The 22,047-nt window shown below is 40.5% G+C and overlaps 4 protein-coding genes across 4 annotated transcripts; 3 read left to right on the top strand and 1 right to left on the bottom strand.

Moving 5' to 3' along the window:
* Positions 1–276: 276 nt before the first annotated feature.
* Positions 277–11,337, top strand: LOC135797563 (histone-lysine N-methyltransferase trithorax-like). The gene is given in 10 exon segments (XM_065309986.1): positions 277–797; positions 1,257–2,891; positions 2,950–3,366; positions 3,438–3,599; positions 3,662–5,806; positions 5,809–8,369; positions 8,428–8,542; positions 8,544–8,591; positions 8,646–8,792; positions 8,861–11,337. Coding segments are annotated over 10 exon segments (7,668 nt in total). The 5' UTR covers positions 277–533; the 3' UTR covers positions 9,035–11,337.
* Positions 10,959–12,810, bottom strand: LOC135797567 (prostatic acid phosphatase-like). The gene is made up of 5 exons (XM_065309991.1): positions 12,675–12,810; positions 12,511–12,606; positions 12,215–12,454; positions 11,640–12,158; positions 10,959–11,582 (listed from the first exon to the last, which is right to left on the bottom strand). The coding sequence occupies exons 1-5, from the start codon at positions 12,804–12,806 to the stop codon at positions 11,439–11,441; spliced, it is 1,131 nt and encodes a 376-aa protein (XP_065166063.1). The 5' UTR covers positions 12,807–12,810; the 3' UTR covers positions 10,959–11,438.
* Positions 12,811–12,909: 99 nt separating this feature from the next.
* On the top strand, positions 12,910–19,130 carry LOC135797565 (catenin alpha-like). Its single transcript, XM_065309988.1, is given in 13 exon segments — positions 12,910–13,049; positions 13,186–13,485; positions 13,583–14,028; positions 14,031–14,192; positions 14,195–14,439; positions 15,280–15,483; positions 15,618–15,647; positions 15,838–15,953; positions 16,118–16,908; positions 16,970–17,460; positions 17,878–17,997; positions 18,114–18,128; positions 18,193–19,130. Coding segments are annotated over 11 exon segments (2,763 nt in total). The 5' UTR covers positions 12,910–13,049; positions 13,186–13,485; positions 13,583–13,604; the 3' UTR covers positions 18,358–19,130.
* Positions 19,131–19,214: 84 nt separating this feature from the next.
* Positions 19,215–21,993, top strand: Sec6 (Exocyst complex component Sec6). The gene is made up of 5 exons (XM_065309990.1): positions 19,215–19,373; positions 19,475–19,724; positions 19,786–20,515; positions 20,572–21,186; positions 21,247–21,993. Exons 1-5 carry the CDS (start codon positions 19,364–19,366, stop codon positions 21,883–21,885), a joined length of 2,244 nt encoding a protein of 747 aa, XP_065166062.1. The 5' UTR covers positions 19,215–19,363; the 3' UTR covers positions 21,886–21,993.
* The last annotated feature ends 54 nt before the right edge of the window (positions 21,994–22,047 follow it).

Raw genomic sequence — 22,047 nt, 5'->3', positions numbered from 1 at the left:
GGGGGATGTGTGACGGTTAAATAGTAGACATATTATTTGTTTATGCGAAAATGAATTCATATAATATTTAGTGATACAAATTATTGTTTCAATCAAGTATATTTAAGTGTTTTAGGCGTTTTAATGTTTTGTTTGGGTAAAATTACGCCGTAGGTTGTAAAATTGAAGGTTTTTTCTGTTGTAGAGGGCGCTGCTTGACATTTTTCAACATTTTGTGCGTTTCGTGCCCGCCCGCTGGCCGAGATTTCAGCGAGCGCGCCTGGCGAGAGTGCGCGTGCCCATAGCAACGCATTCCAGCGCCGAGCAGTTGGCGTTTGGCGTACAAGCCTGACCCGCGCCGAGACACAAAACAAGATACACACAACGAGTGCAGTGCGTGCGCGTGCATCGTCCGCAATACAAAGCTTGAATGCGTGTGCCGCGAGTGCCGCGAACGCCATACGCTGTTATGACCGCCGACGCCGAGGAGCGACGCCGCGCGACCGGGGCGAACGCAGGTGCGATGTGATTCTGGTGCGCCGCGGTGTGCGAAAATGGGACGATCGAAGTTCCCCGGCAAGCCGTCCAAGCACGGCAACCGGACGCGCGTGAACGTGCTGGCGACGAACAGTGCGACGGGGCCGGCGCCCGCCGGAATTGCCTCGGCCACGGCTGCCGCCGCTGCAGCTGCTGCGGGAGGAGCGGTAAGCACCAACGGCAATGCGACCAATCGGGCCACAGCCGCCGCGAGTGACAATAATCCAAGCGTGGTGGCCGTCGGCGTCGACGACGAGCTCGACGAAGATGAGGAGCGGCAGGTAAGCGCTGTTTATGTAAATTTCATTATTTTGGTCCAAGTATGTAGTATACAAATACGCAGTGCGTAACTGGACGCCGCGCGCTAGTACGGCGGGCGGGCGAACGTGGAACGTCCCTGACCATAGACAGCCGAGACGCGCTCAACTCGCTTTTGTCTGATTTCGCCGATTTGCGATTCGCTGCGCCTTCTTAGTTAGTCACCGCGCGTGTTTTGGAGGCCGAGAACCCTCGCAGAACTCACGAAACTCGTCACTCACCAAATTTGTAACCTTGGGCGCGTGTATCCTTGCGTTTTGTCTCTTCACGCGTTCAAAAAACTCGCCAAACAAACACGAAAACAAAAGAATCAAGCGTTGGTGTTTTGTTTATTTACTGTAACCACCTAAACATACAGGACCGGCATTAAAAAATATTCAGTAAAAAACAAATTTTAATTGTTTTTTGTTTTACTTTTGCAGCCAATCAATGACAACCTCAACAAAACAAGTGAAAATCTCAAAACATCCACAAATGAAACAATCGACAAACGTCCGACACGCGTATGTCGAACGCGAACGCAATTATCATCGAATAAGAAAAAGAAATGTTCGCCTGTCAAGAAGCGAGGACGACTTTTGGCGACAACCAGCCCCCACCCACGCCCTCTCACAAGAAGTCGAGTAACTCGCCGGACATCAATCAGCGGCGCGCAATTGAATCGCAGTTTACGCCGCGAGCGTTTAGAGCGAAAGGAGCGCGAAGTTGGTAAATTTGTCCTTCCAAGTCGAAGCGTGCACTCTTCCAGGGTGATAAAACCCAATAAACGCTTCATCAGCCTCGAGCAGGACACGCGTATCATACGAAAACGCGTCAAACGACAGTGTAACATCAATAAAACTGTCACTTTCGCTGACGAAGCCGAAATTATTAACAATTCTGACGATTTGATAACGACAGAAGTTAAAAAAGTCGATGGAAAGGCGAATGACAGCCCGACGAGTTTAGCACACGGTAAAGTCTTGCTTAGGCAACCCAGATTGCAGTTAAACTCGTCGAAAGTTTTTAGTACGAGTACCGAAGGACCTTTTTCGGTCTCCACGTCGTCTTCGCCGAGGACAATCACTTGTGGAGTTTGCGGTGCCGTGAGATTCTACCGCTTCGTGAAAAACGCGCGGAAGTTTAATATATTTAGTTGTGAGTCCTGTAGAAAGTTTATTTCGAAACTTATAAAGCGGACGACGATCACAAACACAACCGCGACGTTGAATTGCCTTAAAGGACAAGGCTTGTGCCATGTTCCGCCCAATGTGCGCTCGCAGATGCACAAATTCAACCAGCAGTACAACAGTAGATGTCCTGCCTGCTGGCTGAAGCTGTGCTTGCGGTCTTTTCAAATCCCCATGGCGTTGAAAACAAGTTTAACGCAGTTATTGCCGAAGTATATGCAACCGAATGAGACGAATTCGCTGCCATTGTTGTCGTGGCAGGCAACCACATCTACACCAAACGGTGAGAAGGAGTTTGGTGCGATTTCTTCCAGAATATCTCTGTCGCCATTAGCTTCTACTTCTTCATCTACTACAAGTAATGTTGAGTGTACTTCACCACCGAGTACACCTCCAAGTACACAAATTAATACCAACTTGAGGCAACGTCCGGTGAGACTCAAACAAAACGTTAAAAATGTCAAATTACCGGAGAAGACACCAGCGCCACCTGTGGTGGAAATAAAACGGGCGAAAGTTGATATGAAAGGACCGAGGGTGAAACATGTTTGTAGAAGTGCTTCGATTGTTTTGGGACAGTTGCCGGCGACTTTCCCGGTGGATACCAGTAATAACTCGTTGAAAATCGAAGAAACTAAAGAAGAATCCAATAAAATCGAGGAAATTCGACAGAAAACAAAAGAAAAAGATGTTAAAATTGAATTATGTCATGCAATTGATAAACCTGAAGAAGTCCAGTGTGTTAATCATGATATTCCCAAGGAAATCAATGAAATATTACCAGAGAAACCTGTTGTACCACCGCCTGTAATATTTGACGTTGAAAAGAAGCCGAAACAACCACAATCACAGCAACCAGTGCCTATTTCCATGCTTCCAATGGAGATTGTAAGTGTTTTTCATTCATTTCTGGCATTATTTATTAATTTTCTTTGTTTTTTCATAGACAAACCCGTCCTTTAATAAGAAATGTAAGAAGATTACACAGTTGGAGAATCCCAACCTGTTGAATATAGACTTTTGGGAGAATTACGACCCGGACGAAGTCGTCTGCAATGGCTATGGTGTTATATCCACGGAGGCGTTTCCAATGCGCGCGATTTGCTTTCTTTGCGGTAGTGCGGGCAAAGAAACATTGGTGCATTGCTGCGTATGTTGCGAACCGTATCATCCGTATTGTCTGGAACAAGGCCCGCCGAAATTTCAACGCCCCGAGCAGAGATTTTCGTGGGTTTGTCCGAAATGCACCAAGTGTAGTGCTTGCGGTGAAGCGGACAAGCAGAAAATTCATTGTCAAAAGTGTCACAAGGCGTATCATCCACAATGTTTCAATCATAAGTGGAGAACTGATGACAGACCAACTGTAAGTTATTTTTTGTGTTTTTAAGTGAAAATTATTCTAAAAAAAAATGAAAATTTTTATGTTTTTTTAAGGTTTGTTCAAATTGTCTACGATGTAAAAGTTGTGGTACTGATAATATTACAAAATTCGTCGGGAATTTAGCATTGTGCTTAGCATGTTTCAAACTTCGGAATAAAGGAAACTTTTGTCCACTTTGTCAATGCTGTTATGACGACAATGACTTCGATACAAAGGTAACAACTATTTTTATCCAATATTTATATTAAAAATTAATTATTTTGCTTACATTTTATAGATGATGGAATGCGGCAAGTGTAATAAATGGGTTCATGCGAAATGCGAAGGTCTCAGCGATGAACACTACCAGATCCTAAGTATTTTACCCGAATCAGTCGAATTCATTTGTTGTCTTTGCTGCACGGATGCGACTCCGTTTTGGCGCAGCGCCGTCCAACAGGAACTGCGTTCCTGCCTCAACAATATTCTACGCCTGATGAGTAAGAATCGTATTGCGCGTGAAGCGTTTAAACTCACTCCGCTCAAGGCATCCACCCCGCATGTGCACATACACGGCCATTTGCAATCTGCGCGTCGGCTGCAGTTCGTCGACGCGAACAATCCAACCAATCAGGACGAAGTCGACGTCATTGAAACCGAACTAGAACAAGACAACGCAACGACATTTAAGAACAAATTTGATTTCGGCGATAGTTTTAACACGAGCGCATCGTTTCTGAATGATTCCAAACTTCCAATATCGCCGCGTATGGTTGAAATCAAAAACAAACTCAACTGTAATGAATATTTTTCTTTGCACGAGTTTAATGAAAGTATGGAGTCCGCGCTGCAGTCAACATCCGATGGAAAACTTCTAGAAATCTACCATAGTATACTCAAAAATGTTCTACCGTGGTTTGATCCTACCGTGAAAGAAGACCTGAACAAAACAACCGCAGATCACGAAGGTAAGACGACGAAAAATTTCGATAACTTTGAAATCGACGGATATCCCGACGATTTCCAAAGTATCGAAACAATCGACACGCGAGTATGCAACCTGTGTAAAGGCATCGGTGATGGCCTACCTGAACAAGAAGCTAGGTTATTATACTGCGGGCAGAATGAGTGGATTCACGCGAATTGCGCTTTGTGGTCTTCCGAAGTCTACGAAGAGATTGACGGCTCTTTGCAGAATGTACAAAGCGCGATTATACGCGGCCGCTCGATACGCTGCGCGCAATGCAAACAGAAAGGCGCGTCGGTTGGCTGCTGTCTGAAAGGCTGCTATCAGACTTATCACTTTCCGTGCGCACAGAAAGCCAATTGTCATTTCAACGCGGACAGAACAATGTACTGTCACGTGCATGACCCAACTAAAGATTTCAACGTTACGCTTATTACGAATCCGCATGATTTCGCCATCAGACGATCGGTGTACATCGAAGTGGATACAAAAAAGAAGAAGTTGGCTGATCGCGAGAAAGTTCATTATATGGTCGGCGCATTATCGGTTTTATCATTGGGTAAAGTCATCCCGAGTATTTCGGATACAGTGGATGCGATTATTCCGGTGGGGTTTGTCTGCTCGAGGTTATTTTGGTCTACGAATGAACCATGGAAGTTGGTACCTTATAAAATAACAACTTCTGTGTTTAATTCATCTACGGAGACATATATAGATCGAAATTTCACTGTGGATCATTCGCTACCGAAGAATATCGTTGAGAGAAAGTTAAAAGAAGTGAGTCTGTGGCAGAAAGATGATCGCGAACGTTCGGATATTTACGAGTTTGAAGATTACGAAGAACCGCAGAATGCAGGTGACATTTTATCCCCGGAATTGACAGACGCCATCCTGGAAGAACTCCCGCATGATTTGTTAGAGGGCCTGTCAATGCAGGATATGCTCAAGGAGTACGAGGAACTCATGAATCTGGAATTCAGGAATGAGATCAATAGTAATGATAATATGAGTTTGAATATGAACGAAAAAGATGAGCAATTGACAGATGCGAAGGATAAGGAGACATCAGTGAGTGTGAGAGAATTAAAACGATCAAAATCGGAGGTTTTTCAGAAGATTAAAGACCAGAACAGATCTTGTAGTCTAGCGTATCTTCACCTTGACAATACACTATCACCAGCTATAAAGAAAAGGAAAATTACAACACCTTCCTTCATGCAGATTGTACAAGTTGATGGTGCTTGTGATTCTGGTTCAGAATGCGCATCACCAACGCATGAGGTGGAAGATCCATGGGCAGAAGACGGGAATGTCAAATGTGCGAAATGTCGATGCACATATCGCACCAAGATTAGCTATGAGCGCCATCTGGAGAACTGCGACGCCGCCATGTTTACCAGCGAGAGTGAGAATGAAGAAGCGAGCGGAATTACAACCGAAGAACAATCAGTCATCTATGAATCTTTTCATTTCAAGCTGCAACAACAGCAACAGCGCAAAATCAGATAAAATCAACTTCTACTGTCCTGAATACATTGAATACTCAGACGATACTTGAAGCGAAGACACAAACCGTACAAGGAGTACAAGATTCCGGTGTGGTTTATAACTATCATAGTCATCAGGCGCAAGGTGTGAAACCCAACATGGCGAATATAGTCACCAGTCAACATGGCGTCGTGGACAATGGTTTGTTACAATGTATTATTCCTGTTGACAGTATTCAAAACGGACAGGTGTTGGGGCAGTCGTTGAATATCGAACCGATTCTGCAACCAGTTCAACATCAACAACAGCAGGCACAAGCATTACCTTTCGCGACTGCTCAAGATGTAAATTTTATTAACCTAGATCCGAAATTATTAGGCCCTGTTTTGAATCTTCAACAGAATCAGTTGCTGGTGCGTCCACAACACCAGCAACAGTTGATTCAGAAACGCGTAGTACCAAAACCGCGCTCTGTTATATCAAAACGTCCGATTGTCGCACCACAACAACGAGTTGTACAGGTTCTACCACAGATTTCACAAAGTCAACCTGTTATCTTACAACAAATACCTTCGGGTATTAATACAGTGAATGGTATGAGTATGAATATGTTGCCATTCGTGGATGCCAGCGGTTTTCAACAGAATGCCAATCAAAATGTACAGTATGTAGTCGCACCGCATGTGAATTCAGTACAATCACAACCAACAACACAACTGGTGCAACTCCCGGATAATAACTTTCTTAGTTTGGTGCAGAATGTTCCACAGATGCAACCGACGATGATTATTCCTCAGCGGGTCGAGACTGGTCAGATTGTGATTGATAGTAATGGGTCTATGATCTGGGCGCCTCCACAAATGCAACCGGTGTATTACGGTATAGAAACTGTTCAAACAACAGTCATGCAGAGTCAGCATTTTCTCCCCACTGCGATGCCTGGTATGATGACCACGAATAGCAGTTATTCAGCGACTACACAAGTATTCCAGACTTCAAAGCTGGAGCCATGTCTAGATGGCGCGTATGTTTTGGTTAATCAGGTGAATCAGAACCAGGTTGTGAATAATGTCCAGGTGCCACCACAGGTGCAACAAGTACAGCAGGTACAACCATCTCAGATACAGATTCAGACATCTTTGCCGAATGTACAACAACTGCAGAATTTACAAATCAAAGCTGCGCCTATCCAGCAACATCATGTTGCTACTCCGGTTACTATACAACCACAACCACAACAGATACAACAACAGATTCCGGTTGGTAGTGTGGCGCCACCTTTACAACAACCGCAACAACAGAAGATTACTATTCCGATAAAGGTTACCACGACGCCACAGCTTCAACAACATCAACAACAGCAACAACCTGAAATGAAAAATTTGCAGGTCATTACAACCTCTGCTGTATCTTCATCTGGTAATCTCTTGGGTAATAATCTCATTACAACAGCGCCTGTTATGAATTCACTGAATTCCGCGACTACCAACTCGGCAAATAGTACAAGTACCAATAGTATTACACTTCCGGTTGCGCCATTCGTGCCTGAACAAGGTATACCCACGAATATTGTCACACCTACACCCAAACCAATCATTCAGGTGCAACCTGCGCGGCCTATGAGTAGAGTCCTGCCTATGCAGACATCAACTACGCAGAAGAAACCAGTGGAGCCTGTGCTGGAAAAGACTGAGAGTAAGATTACGGTGATTGGTGAGGTGATTATACCCAAACATCATCATCAGAAGATACCGCAGGCGCTTCCTATAGAACCACAATTAACTTACAAACTGGAAGTGAAACAGGTGAATGTGGATGAGCTCAAGATGCGATCGAAGGAGAAAGGTAGGGATATGCCGCTGTTGGCCAAGGTGCATAAACTGGAACCGAACGATATTAAACTGTCACCGAAAAAGGTGGAGATGAAGAAAAGCCCGCAGAAAATTGAAGTTAAAAAAGTGGAGGTAAAAGAAGATAAACCCGAAGTTCTGAAAGTAAATAAAATCCCGGTGGTACCTTTGCGACCTATTAAACCTAAACAACCGCTGCTTCCACTACGTTCTGAACAGAACAAGGAGAATATTCTGTGTGATTCCACCGTGCATGAACCCAAATACTCCTCGAAACGGCCTAATACTACTTCGATTTTCTTCAAAATTGAATCCACCGATGGTTTTGAGTACACGGCGACATCCCTGCCGCAAATTTGGAGGAAAGTCTTCGCTGAAGTGCAAGCAGCACGCGCATCTCACAATCTACCACCATTACCAGATGTGGCGTTGAGGGCTTTCAATGATTTGGACATTATGGGATTGAAAACGAAAGGTTTAAGGTTTTTAATTGAACAATTACCCGACGCTGTTAAATGCAAACAGTACAAACCACTATATCATAAACCTAAAGATCCGTATCAGTTCGAAGATGATGATGATGAAGACAGCGCCAGGAGATGTGTAGCGTATGATAATCATCGAGAAAAGTATGACATGTTCGGGTGGTTGTCTTCCAAACATAGAACTTTGGAGATGTATGATCTCGACGCCATTTTGAAGTAAGTAACCTGGAAAGTTGATGAAATTTGTGTTAAATTAACTTTATATCTTGTTTAGGAAAAACGCCAGCAGTAGTTTACCAATGGCGATGCGATTCAGAGCTCTCCGGGTGATTTCCAAGTATTCCGTTGGTGTTTATAGATCAGACATTCACGGCCGCGGCTTGTTTTCCCCTGCGAGATATTGAATCAGCCGAAATGGTTATTGAATATGCTGGAGAGGTTAGTTTTTCTATTTTTTTATACTTTCATATGCTTATTATGTATATTTTGCAGGTAATTCGTTCAGTTTTAACTGATAAACGTGAAAAATACTACAATACCAAAGGCATCGGTTGCTACATGTTCCGCATTGACGATAATCTCGTCGTGGATGCGACGATGAAGGGCAACGCGGCGAGATTCATCAATCATTCATGCGACGTAAGTGTATTATACGCCATTTTGAAATGTAATTTGGGTTGCATATGTTTGTTTTCCATTTTTTACAGCCAAATTGTTACTCGAAAGTCGTTGAGATCCTCGGCAACAAACACATTATCATCTTCGCGCTGCGCAAGATTATCTGCGGCGAAGAACTCACCTACGACTACAAATTCCCATTCGAAGAGGATAAAATACCGTGCTCGTGCGGCACGCGCCGCTGCCGTAAATTCCTCAACTGATATTCGCTTGAGTACGGTCTGTATGACATCACACATTGCATTTTCGACACGTTTTACATTAAGTATATACAGATACACGCGTTTTGTATCGATCGATTGCTTTAACTACGCACTTAGTCTTATTTAGTCGGCGCGCTTACATATGTTTGTCTTTATTTTTACAATTTACAAGGTAATATTGCTTATTATGCGAATAGATTAGTACTGTACATAAGAGATATTTATAAATGACGCAATTTTGCAAAACCAAGCAGGTAATGAGAATCAAAAGACGAATGTTGAAACGAAGATTACGACGATAATAATTTGATGCCGGTGGGGTAAATGAGTGTGAAATTAAGAATTTAACTTATTAGATGTTAATCAATGCCGTAGGTTTATTCTTATTAATATTATTATATACGATTGTATAGTGTACAAAGCGACGCAGAGTGGAGGGGGGAGGAGGAAGAGAGAAAGAAGAAGAAATTCACACCTATTTATGCCATAAATTTGTTGTATAGATCTAAAAAAATCGTGAATTAAGTCATAAGTAAGAGTCGCGCTTGCGGCGCGCATGATTGCACAAGTTAGCATTATTGACATTATTAAACGAAAACGAAATTCAGTATTTTGTTTACGGACTAGTTGTGTAAAAAGTTTTTTAAAAACGTGTTTGGCTGTGAACTTAAAAGCTAAAGTAAAAAAATAATAATGACGAACAAGGAAAACATTTGAGGTTATATTTAGAAAAAAGGCAGAGAAAACGATAGAAAAAGAAATATGTTTGTGTGCGTGCCATTTTGTGGCCTGGATAGGTGTAGATTGTAATTAATTCATTATCATTGATTCTGTATCTGTAAGGCATCCGACTCAACACACATATAAATACACACACACACACCGCCGATCCGAACCACTCAGGCTGCTGCTCACCTTTCTGTCCAGATATATATATAGATATTGTGCAAGATGATGAATTTGTGATACGATTTTTGTTCAAAACGAAAAAAACTACAACCGACAACTTGGCTTGAATATTTATGTCAAACATAGAGATGAAAAATTTATTAAGAAAATGATTGTGATAAAAATGAAAATTTCTAAAGAATGCGTAACGAGAAACCAAAATTAACGAAATTTTTCGCAGATGCTCTATTTTTGTTTACTCGAATATTTCAAAGGTATTTTATAATGTTATGCGCGGCGAGCGGAGGAGGGGAGATGAGTTTAGTAGTTATTAATATTCGTACCAAGTGCTTCTACTCATCCGTAATACTTGTGTAAATTGTATTATAATTGTAAAATGTAATGAGATTAATTTTTAACGGCGATTTTGATCAAACCCACACCGTAACCGAGCACATTTTGCTTTTCAAACACAGTTCATCTTATTCTGGTTGACATTGAAATGAAAATGTGATTATAGCTTTATAATACATAGATTTAAATATGATGAATTGACAATATCGACATATCATAAGAATTCGGCAGCTTTTAATAACAAACGGAATGTTATAATATGATAGAGTAGATCTGATCGATGATTCAATTCTCAGCGTTAAGCACTAAATGAGTGATAGTAAAAAGCCTTGGAATGCAGTTTTATGTGCGGGAGAACGACGAAATATTCGAATATACCAGTGTCTTATAGTTTTAGGGATTCGTAACAAATACTTATATGATCATCGAGTTTAAACCACACCCACACACACCACATTCACCCGACCGCCATTTTGTTTTTATGTATTTCTCTCATCTTTCGTTTGTTTCTGTACAGATCTTCTCTTAAACCAAAGACGACACATTTATTTCCTTGATCAAAACATGTTTATATTATCTATCTAGTTGATAATGTCTTATTTTAGTTGTTTGTTTGTTTTTTTCTTCATTTATAATATGTATGTACACACACACACACACACATCACAGAATCTTTCCCGCGTGAACTCTCAACTTCTATTTATTCTCATCGATCAACAATCAATGCAAAGCAATATATACAACACGCACGAGACAAGTTTATGTACAAATCAACATTGACATCATTACATACGATCACATTTTACTACATAATTACCACATTTTGACGCCTTTATATTTTGCCCCGGTTGATACAATTTAGTTGTCTATTGATAGATCTGTATAACGATAGCTCTCCGTACATGTACGGATGTATTTTTTCTCTTTTGTTTATAATACTTTTGCGTGCGCAATGACAGACAGCAATTAACAAATACTAACGAACAGAAAAACCGCTACATTAAGTAAGTTTATTTCGATGTATTATATGCAGTATGATACTCAATATAATTAAAAAAATATTTTATTTGTGTTTATTTCAGCAACCAAAATGGTTGATATTCGAGTAGCGGCCATTTTGGTATTAATTTAATGATTTTTATTTGTGTAATTTGAGCATTTTTTATGTTAGGCATTCCTGTTCCCAATTTTCTGGTAATACTGGTTGCAGCAATTCTTTTACTCGTGTCAAATGGCAGCCATTTTTTCGACAACCTTCCAAATGTAGTTCTGTGGCTTTTCCATTTGGATTTTCCAAGTAAAAGAACTAAAACCAAATTAATTTCGTCACAAATATTAAGATTTTCTGTAAAATTATGTTTACCTTAACTATATGATCCTCCTCCGCTGTATATTTATGTAATTCAATGATAACTGTCGCACCAAAATCGGGTTTAATCAATTCTGGAAACCCGAAAACTCTCAACAGTGTAACAATCGTTAAATCATGCCCGGAATACATAATCATTTTGCGATTAGGTGTTAATTTCTGCAACGCTTTCATCTCCATGTTGGTAAGAATTTCTTTTGCTAACACACCGCCATGCAACCGCTTCATTTCGATTGTTTTAGTGAACAACGCAAGACTGGACGCCGCTAAGTCTTTCATTTTTGAGGGAAACACGCTGTTTGTCCATTCGGGGAGTTGGAAACCATTCAACTGTTCAATTTCCAGCGTATTGTAAAGTGTTTCCAATGTGCGGATGTCACGAATTTCATCACCGGTGTTCTCGGAGAGGTAATCATAAAGTTGACGGTTTTCCACGTTTGATTCGGCAAGAGTCGCGTAGGATTCGTTGAGAGCACGTTGGAATGCAGGACAACTTCGTTTTATTGCTATTTTCTACCAATTTATAAATTTTTAGTCATTTTATTATTAATTAAATAATGCCAACTTACATTATCCATGTTTCTTGGTACGCTGTGTACCGGAATAGGCTGCCAACGTAAATTTTCATTCCAGATTTCACCACCAGAGGGTGGAAACAACCCAGCCAATAAAAGTTGCGCGCTCATTAAACATCTATCAGCATAACTACTCTCCATTAGGAATACTCTCGGATCGTATTCATTTTGTAAGAAGTTTTGGTATCTTCTGCGTAATTCTAAACCTAATGCATATTCTTGTTTCTTTCCAGTCTTAAAATTTTAAACACAGTTTGAATTTGAGGTTATGTTGAACATAACCAACTTACAATACTCAACTGATCCCAACCTCCCGGCCATTTGTGGTTTTTATACGGATCATTTGTATATGAAGATGACGGTGAGCGTTCGCCATGTCTAAACAACTTTTAAAATTTCCGGTCTCACAGTTTAATTTTTTACTAATTTAATTACTAGTCAGGTATGTACTTACTACGTGTACTAATTGTAATGTCTCTGTTCCGGGTGCGCAAACGTAAATTATAAACCCGGCGAGTAATACTGCCAGCACGGCGAATACGGTAAAATAGTTGCGCATCTTCTTGCGCTTCTGACTCGTCGTCATTTGAACGAATTACCAAGCGCTGCGCGTTTGTTTGAAAATCTTCCACTCGTATCAAGCGCATTAACAAGTAGAAAAAACAAACGCAATCAGCGTTCCGGCGCCGGTCTACATTTCATCCGTAGACGCGGCCGTGGCGATTGTTTAATGCTAACTAGTTGCGAGAAGCAGAGAAACGAAAGTGGAACGTGTGTATTAAATTCATTAAACAAATGCCACTCGACAAGGCCAGCTAACCCTAATAAGGTAGTAAATGTGCATTATATTTTATTTCGCGCATTTATCAACAGATATCAGTTTATCTACACACTAAATCTACGTAATACTTATTAAATTAAACATGTTGCGTTGTTTCCTTGCTTAAATTGATAAGAAATACCAGTTTGTGTGCAGGGCAACGCTACCTGGTGTTGAATACTGGAAGTATTTCTAAGTAAGATGGCGATTTATGGAATAGAATAAGTGGGAAAGAGCGCGGTGCGTGATACTTGCGCAGCAATTTGAGTGGGAGTGGTGCCGCCGTCTTTCCCGCAGCACCGCGCAATCATCTCATCATCCCCAACACTTCGACGCTGACGCACTGATGTGATTCATACTTGGTGCGGGCGCATTGTTTCACGCCGATTTCTATCCGTAGTGTTTTTCTATCCGTTTACACACCGCTCAACTGTGCCAACGAAAGGTACGTACACCTTTACCACTACAACGCCCATTTCGTCATTCAGCACACAATCAAACAAGCAAGTCGCAGTCGTGATTGTCAATTGTTTGTCTTGCAGCTCAACAACTCAACCACCGACGATGGCCGACCACTTCGGGCTGAAATGGGATCCCAAGAACTTGGAGATTCGCACCATGTCTGTGGAGAAGACACTCGAACCGCTGGTGTTGCAAGTGACCACATTGGTTAACACCAAGGGTCCATCCAAGAAAAAGAAAGGCAAGTCTAAGCGTGCGAATGCACTTGTAAGCACCGTCGAGAAAGCCACCGAGAATTTCATCCAGAAAGGTGAACAAATCGCGTATGAAAACAAAGATATCACGCAGGAGATGCTTTCCGCCGTTGACGAAGTCCGCAAAACAGGTAATGCGATGAGTATTGCAGCGCGAGAATTCTCCGAAGATCCTTGTTCTTCTCTGAAGAGAGGAAACATGGTGAGGGCAGCGAGAAATTTACTCTCTGCTGTCACCAGATTGTTAATTCTGGCTGACATGGTGGATGTACACCTTTGCTCAAGTCTTTACGCGTCGTTGAAGATGACTTACAGAAACTACGCGATGCTTCAAGCCAAGGAGAGCTTTTAGACAATATTAAAGCCTTTGGACATAATGCAAACGAACTTATGAATCAAGCTGCGAAACGTCAGCAAGAGCTGAAAGATCCACAGCTCCGGATGATCTTGCTGCGGCCAGAGCAGTGCTCAAGAAGCATTCGACAATGTTGTTGACGGCGTCGAAGGTTTACGTGCGTCATCCGGAATTGGCGGCGGCGAAAGCCAATCGCGACTACGTTTTGAAGCAAGTCTGCGAGGCGGTGAACACGATTAGTGATGTAGCGCAAGGGCGTACACCACAACCGTCGCAGAATCCTTATGATGGGCCTGGGGAACTTGCTGCGGCGTTGGATGACTTTGATGTGAGTAAATTTTTTGTTAGATTTTGTACTTTTTATATAAATCTATATTATATTAATTTAGTTGTGTCAATCTCCAGATAGGGAACTTTTAAACTTCGTGCTTGCACTTGAGGAAGTATGTTGTGTGTTGAGAGGCTTTTAAAAAGTTTGTTTTGAAGAGTTTTACAAAGGTTTTCTGCTTTCAATGGGAGATTTTGATATGTTTAGAATTATTTGGACAGGTATATAGGAAAATCTGTTTAAAAATGACATAATTATGTTGTTTTAATGCAAAATTGAAGATTTTTGGATTAATTTATGGCTAAATATGCAAAATTGGTTAAGATTTTTATGTTCTAGCATTATTTTGGTCAGAATTTAGGAAAATTTGTTCAAAAATGAAAAAATTATGTTGTTTTACGGTAAATTTTCGAGATTTTTGATTTAATTTATGGCCAAATATGCAAAATTAGATAAGATTTTTATGTTCTAGCATTATTTTGATCAAAATTTAGGAAGATTTATTCAAAAATGACAAAATTACGTCGTTTTAGTGTAAATTTTTGCGATTTTTTTGTTTAATTTATAGCTAAATATGCAAAAATAGTTCAGATTTTGATATTCCAAAGAAGAAGAATTTAGAAAAATTTGTTTAAAAATGACAAAATTATTTCCTTTTATTGCAAATATTTTAGAGTTTTGGAGTTATTTATGCCTAATTATGAAGAACTAGTGAAAATTGTGCTTTAAAATATTATATTTAACTTCAAAATCTCCTTCTACAATAACTTGCTTTACATTTAATGATTTTTATAACATTTTCCACACTTTTCTTTAAATAATTCATTTTCAAATCTTTAGGAACGTATGGAAATGGAACCACTGGCCTACAATGAAGTCCACACTCGTCCTTCACTTGAAGAACGCCTGGAGAGCATCATCAGCGGCGCGGCCCTAATGGCTGATTCAAGTTGCACGCGCGATGAACGCCGTGAACGCATTGTCGCTGAATGTAACGCGGTGCGTCAAGCCCTCCAGGACTTGCTCTCCGAATACATGTCGAACGTAAGTACACACTTTTCAATACATAATACTTTCAATATTCAATTCAGCATTTGGAAAGTTTGCGAATTTAACATTAAACTCATTAATCTCGTGTGTGTGGTCTTGTTTGTTTAACACTTGCCTCGCGCCCTCAGCAATTGCAAGTTTTACATGGAGGTACACGGGTAAATACCATTTCATGTTTGATTCTGTGCACTTTTGTTTAATTTCTACACTCAAACATCAAAGAAACCAACGTAATCTGACAAATTTGCTTGTACAATCACTTCAATCATCAAGCTTAGCACAATGTGTGTATTTGTGTGTGAGAGTTTTGCAAAGTTTTGATTGTAGCTTGAATTTGTTGCGTTGCAGATGGGTAATAAGGACCCAAGCGACGGTCTGGGTCGTGCTATCGACCACATGGGACGCAAAACTAAAGATTTGCGTCGTCAACTACGCAAAGCAGTGGTAGATCACGTCTCCGACAGGTAATTACAACAATTTATAGTGTTTTTTTCACTAATAACTTGAAATTTGCAAAGTTTGTTCAATAATTTCTCTTTTTTTGCAAAGTTTTGTTGCTCTAAAGTGAGTTTCAACTAACTGTCTACTCATTTATACTTCCTGATATTAATTTTGATTAAATTTACAGTTTTCTGGAGACAAATCTGCCGCTTTTGATCCTTATCAAAGCAGCGCAGACTGGAAACGAAAAGGAAGTCGATGAAAACGCGATTGTCTTCACAGAACATTCGAATAAACTCGTCGAGGTCGCCAATCTTGTCTGCAGCATGTCCAACAACGAAGACGGCGTCAAAATGGTGCGCTACGCCGCCGCGCAGATTGACAATCTGTGCCCGGAGGTGATCAACGCTGCGCGCATTCTTGCAGTTCGCCCGCGTAGTAAAGTAGCACAGGAGAATATGCTTGCATTTAAAGAGGCTTGGGAGAACCAAGTGCGCATTCTGACTGAAGCCGTGGATGATATTACCACGATCGATGATTTCCTAGCGGTGTCCGAGAATCACATCCTGGAAGATGTGAATAAATGTGTGTTGGCACTCCAGGAGGGCGATAGCGATACACTGGAACGTACTGCCGGCGGTATACGAGGACGTTCACAGCGTGTTTGTAATGTTGTCGCTGCTGAAATGGACAATTACGAGCCATGTATCTACACCAAGAGGGTGTTGGAAGCTGTCAAGGTTTTGAATGAGCAAGTAATGCCCAAGTTTGGGCAGAGGGTGTCAGTGGCAGTGTCGGCGCTTGCTAGTAATCCGCAGAAAGATGTGGATGAGAATGATTTTATCGATGCGTCGCGTTTGGTTTATGATGGCGTGAGGGAAATTCGAAGGGCGGTGCTTATGAATCGCGCTGATGAAGATTTGGATCCGGAAGATGTCGAATTGGATGAGAATTACACTTTGGAGACGAGGAGTAAATGTAAGTTTAATAAAATATTATGTTTAAAAAAATCTTTTATTTTAAAATTTTATGTTTTTAGCGAGTGCACACACTGGTGAACACGGCGTTGATGAATACCCCGACATTAGTGGTATTACCACAGCTCGTGAAGCTATGGGTAAGATGCCCGAAGAAGACAAACAGAAGATTCTACAGCAAGTAGAGTTCTTCCGCTCCGAGAAGCTCAAGTTTGATCGTGAGGTAGCGAAGTGGGACGATACTGGCAATGATATTGTCGTGCTGGCGAAGCACATGTGCATGATTATGATGGAAATGACAGATTTTACCCGAGGACGTGGCCCGCTCAAGACCACCATGGATGTTATCAATGCGGCGAAGAAGATCTCCGAGGCTGGTAATAAACTGGACAAGCTGACGAAGCAGATTGCGGATCAATGCCCGGAGAGTTCTACCAAAAAGGATCTGTTGGCGTATCTACAAAGGATTAATCTGTATTGTCATCAGATTAGTATCACCAGCAAGGTGAAGGCTGATGTGCAGAATATCAGTGGAGAATTGATTGTTTCTGGGGTAAGTTGGAGAAAATATTTGTGTTTTACTAGCAGAAAACGTCACGACACACCGAAAACAGAGTCGAGAAGAGCCTGGAGAGCTTTGGCGCGACTTTTCTGCAGGAGGACTCAGGTTCAGGGCACCGTAGTTGCTAGTGGTGAAAAAGTGCTGGGGGTATGTGCGCCTGCCAATGCTACGCGCGCAAACCGTGTACTGTCGCATCTACCCCCACCACTTTTTGCAGGTAGTCCGCAGGTAGTCAAGCGCAGCATAGAAAAACTACGGTGCTTTGACTATTCAGAGTCGTTCTGCAGAAAAGTCGCGTCTCGAAGCATTTTGCTCTTCTCTCTGCGGGTTTTAGGTTTTTGTCAGCGACATCGCGTCTATGTAGTGTCGTTTAAACCTTCTAAAATAAATAATTTTAATATTTTACAGTTGGATAGCGCAACATCTTTAATTCAAGCAGCGAAGAACTTGATGAACGCTGTCGTGTTGACGGTGACGGCTTCCTACGTCGCTTCAACGAAATATCCTCGACAACCAGGAATTGTTGCTGTAAGTTTTATCTTTATTTCTCTTTGTAAATCTCAAAAACCGGAAAAAAATTCTCTTCTCATTCTTTTAACATTTTTTTCCTAATGCTTATCTTAAAAATTAATTCGGATTAATAGCAAGTAAGTACGCCGGTAAGTTACCAGCGTTTGTTTGTGCTTTTGCAATTAAATATTTATTATTATTTTTTGTCCACAGTCGCCTATTGTCGTCTGGAAGATGAAAGCGCCCGAGAAGAAACCGCTCGTGCGCCCTGAGAAACCGGAGGAAGTCCGTGCCAAAGTCCGGAAGGGCTCACAAAAGAAAGTGCAGAATCCAATTCACGCACTCTCCGAATTCCAAAGCCCGACCGAATCGGTATAGATTTAAGCTTTAAATTAAGAAACAAAAACATTATATAAAACAAATTCCGTTCGGTCTAATGATACATTCTATCGGCAGCAATAAGAATACGTTTCGAAACTTTAAATTTGACAAGCTGATCAACAAATACTATTATAACGAACAATAAGCTTGCCGGAATAATTTAAGTATACATACAGAGTATTAGTAGTCTCCTTCAGATATATCATACATTTATATAATCAGATGCGTCGCCGAGTCGCGCATATATTTATTTTTAGACTTTTGATGAGACGACTATGTATTTAACGTTTATTGTATTGTATTCGATTGATTCGCATAGCTGTAGACTGGTTTAGTGGTGTGGGAACTGAGTTTTTACACTTTTACAGAGAAATTTCCAAAGTTAATGACGTGTTTGAATGCTACAAACGATTGCATATCGAGTAAATATGATTGCAGCATTATTGACGCATTGAGATGACGAAAATTATTCAGTTCGAAGCATGAAAGAGAAAAGAAAGAGAATGAAATTGATGGCGTTTTAGAAGCTTGTTGTAACAATCATCGATTTTGACTTCAATATTGACTATAAATATGTAATTATGATGCAGTGGCAGCTGGAGCAAAAGGAAAAATGGCCGCAAGTGAAGTGCAAATGTTTGCTGTACTTCATTTACGATGCTATTGAAACAATTGGTGCGATGTCAAATTATCCTCTCTCGCGAACAAATTACAAAAGTGTAAACTGATTACGGCATAAATGTATTGATAATATAAGCTAATTTATAGAATGTCATAGAAAAGAGAATATCCAGTTTCCACTCCTTAAATAATTCAATTTTATTACAACAGAGGTGAAGTTTAACATTAATGGTGTGGGATTGCGCATGCGCAGATTTAAAACAAGTGGACAGCTGATGTATCAAGCCATAGCCTAAATGTGTAACACTAAAAACATGAAAAATTTTTGCTAAAATAATGTTTTACCAATAATTATTAGTTGCAAGACATTAAAACATACAAAATGGTTGATCGTAAGTCACAATTTAATGTTTAAACTACCGAACATACTAAGAAGTTGTGTTAATCTGTATAATATGTAAATTTAATATGTTTTTGTTTGTTTACTACACAGCAAGAAGTAAAGTTAACATGAAAGAACTCGACGTGGAGTCGAAAAAAGACGCGACCAAGCACATCGTCAACCTGCTGCAGCGTCCTGGCCAGCTGGAGAAGGTAGCAATGTTTAAGAAAAGGTACAGCCGAAAGAAAGCATCTGTTGAAGCACTATTAAAATCAGCAATGCAGAGTCAACTCAATGGTGTAATTGATGGCCTTAATTTATTAGCAACAAGCATTGTGGACATGAAAGAGGTGGAAGTAACGTAAATATTTCAATTTTTCTCATTATTTCATATCATTTTCCTAATTGATGTTTAAATTTAGTTTAAAATCAATGAACAAGTACTTTGAAACACTCCCAACACTCTCTAACAATCTCCGAGAAGTTCGCGAAGAAAATATGCGTCATTCTCAGTATGTCACTGCAAAAGAAAACCTGAAACACATCTTCACTGTACCAGAAAGCATTGAAAAGACTAATCAATGGATTAGTGATGGTAAACTTTTGCATACACATCAATGCCTAAGAGATTTAGAAAACTCACGGGATGATTTGCTGTTTGAGTTGCATAAACTTCCAAATCAATCCATGGGAGTTTTAACTGTGAAGAAATATTTCTCTGAAGTTGAAACTTTGTCTACTAAGTTAGAAGGACAATTACGGTTGAATTTAACGCGGACATTGAATGCAGTACGGAAGAAACCGACTGTTATCGTCACAGCGTTGAGAATTATCGAAAGAGAAGAGAAGAGCGATGAAGAAGCGATTAAACAGCATAAAAACAACGGGTTTATGCCACCTGGGCGTCCGAAGGAGTGGAAAAAGATGGCGTTTAAGGTGTTGGAACAAGAAGTCGCATTGAGAATTGAAGGAAAACTAGTAGAGGAAAGAGCGGATGATAAATTGTGGCTGGTGCGGTATTTAGAACTCATCAGACAGTTAATTTTAGAAGATTTGCGTGTGGTGAAGACACTTTGTGTTCCTGTCTTTCCGCCATCTTATAACATCATTGATGAGTACATCAAAATGTATCATAAGTGTTTATCAAAACAGGTAAGCAATGTTGTTGATACATTTTAAAGATTTATTTCTAAATATTCATATTGCAGCTTAATGAAATAATTGAGAATGGTCTGGAAGGCAACGAATACGTTTCCATCTTAGCCTGGACCTTAAACACCTACCTTGGTCCTGAATTAATGGGTCATCCTGATCTTATTGAACACACCAAAACTCTTCCTCCACTTCTAGAGGATGCGGTTCTAAAGAACTTAAAACAACAGTATTTGAGTAACATGGAGAAGAATTACACCGAATGGTTGGAGAAAACGTTGGAGACGGAAGTTCAAGAGTGGAAATCGCATGTTCCGCCTATTCCGGATGTTATTCTGCGTACTTCCGGTCCGTCGATTATATTCGAAATGATTGGACAGAATCTGGAAGTTACCAAGACTATTAATCAAGAGATTACAAACGAAGCGCTGTTTTTGAGCATTAGACATGTGGAAAATTACTCGAGGATGTATCGCAATGCAATTATTGAGTTCAAGCAGAGACACTTTGAGGATAGGAGACTAGTTCCGTTTTTCACGCAGTATATGATTACAATTGTTAATAATTGTCTACAACTGGTTGAGTTGGGTGTGCAATACTTGCAAAAGTACGGAACCGCTAGTACAATGGAGATGGATCGTGTTTCGAGCAATTACAAGAAGATATTCTTTGTAAGAAATGTTTTTCAATGGATTTTGTGTTATATTTTGTAAAATATGATGTTTTTATAGGATTTACGAACTGAATCAAGTTCGTATCTACTTGAGGAAGCGTTCCTGGATGTAGACAAACACTTTGACGATCTTTTCCGGCCGCGGTGGATTAACGACAGTACTGCGTTGGAAACGGTTACTGCTACTCTGGAGGATTATTTCTTTGATTACAAGGGATTGGTTGATGAGAATTTCGAGTTAATCATGAAAGAAGCTCAAGTGTTAGTCGCGAAGCGTTATTTGGTCGCCATGTTGTCCAAACGCATCTCGTTTAAAACTTTCGAGGAGTGTCAGGCGGTCGCGGCGCAAATAATAAGAGAAGCGCGAAAGTTGCAATTGCTTTTCACTTCTATCGATTCAAAACTACAGAGTCGCGATGATCCTTTAGAAATTATTATTATGATGGCGGAAGTCGTGAAGACAGATGATGATATGATGAGTTTAGATTTGCATCGCGTGGTCGAGAGATATCCGGATATTACCGAGGATCATTTGTTAAGGTTGGCTTATTTGCGCGGCGATATTCCGAGGGCTGATATGCGTGACAAAATTGTTTATGTGATCAAAACGAAGTCGAATAGTTCGCAGCGTACAATTTTCTCACAACTTGTATTCCCCAAGTCATTGATTCAGGATTTAAAGAGTAATATTCCGTAAAACGCGGCGGCATATCCGCCATTTTGATAATTTGCTTTGCTTGATAATTTAATGTTTCATGGAGAATTAATAATTTTATTGAAATGAAGAGAAATGTTACATATGAAATGCGTGTCTTTTGTTCTAGGCATTCGTTAAACCCTTTTGATCGATGACTACTCC

Source organism: Atheta coriaria, unplaced genomic scaffold (genome assembly GCF_025399875.1).
Source record: "Atheta coriaria isolate IRGN ID8LTWV9N9 unplaced genomic scaffold, Caltech_Dcor_3.1 hic_scaffold_8_pilon, whole genome shotgun sequence".
Lineage (NCBI taxonomy): Eukaryota > Metazoa > Arthropoda > Insecta > Coleoptera > Staphylinidae > Dalotia > Dalotia coriaria.
Note: the sequence above shows the minus strand (reverse complement) of the source record. Positions and strands in the feature narration are given on the sequence as shown.

Bases quoted from the DNA above. Each gene is read 5' to 3' on its own strand.
- Sec6 (XM_065309990.1), top strand. The intron at 20,516-20,571 runs GTAAGCAATGTT...TTCATATTGCAG, and splicing joins ATAAGTGTTTATCAAAACAG to CTTAATGAAATAATTGAGAA. The intron at 21,187-21,246 runs GTAAGAAATGTT...ATGTTTTTATAG, and splicing joins ATTACAAGAAGATATTCTTT to GATTTACGAACTGAATCAAG.
- LOC135797567 (XM_065309991.1), bottom strand. From the start codon at position 12,806: ATGACGACGAGTCAGAAGCGCAAGAAGATGCGCAACTATTTTACCGTA. The intron at 12,159-12,214 runs GTAAGTTGGCAT...ATAAATTGGTAG, and splicing joins TACCAAGAAACATGGATAAT to AAAATAGCAATAAAACGAAG. The intron at 11,583-11,639 runs GTAAACATAATT...ATTTGGTTTTAG, and splicing joins AGGAGGATCATATAGTTAAG to TTCTTTTACTTGGAAAATCC.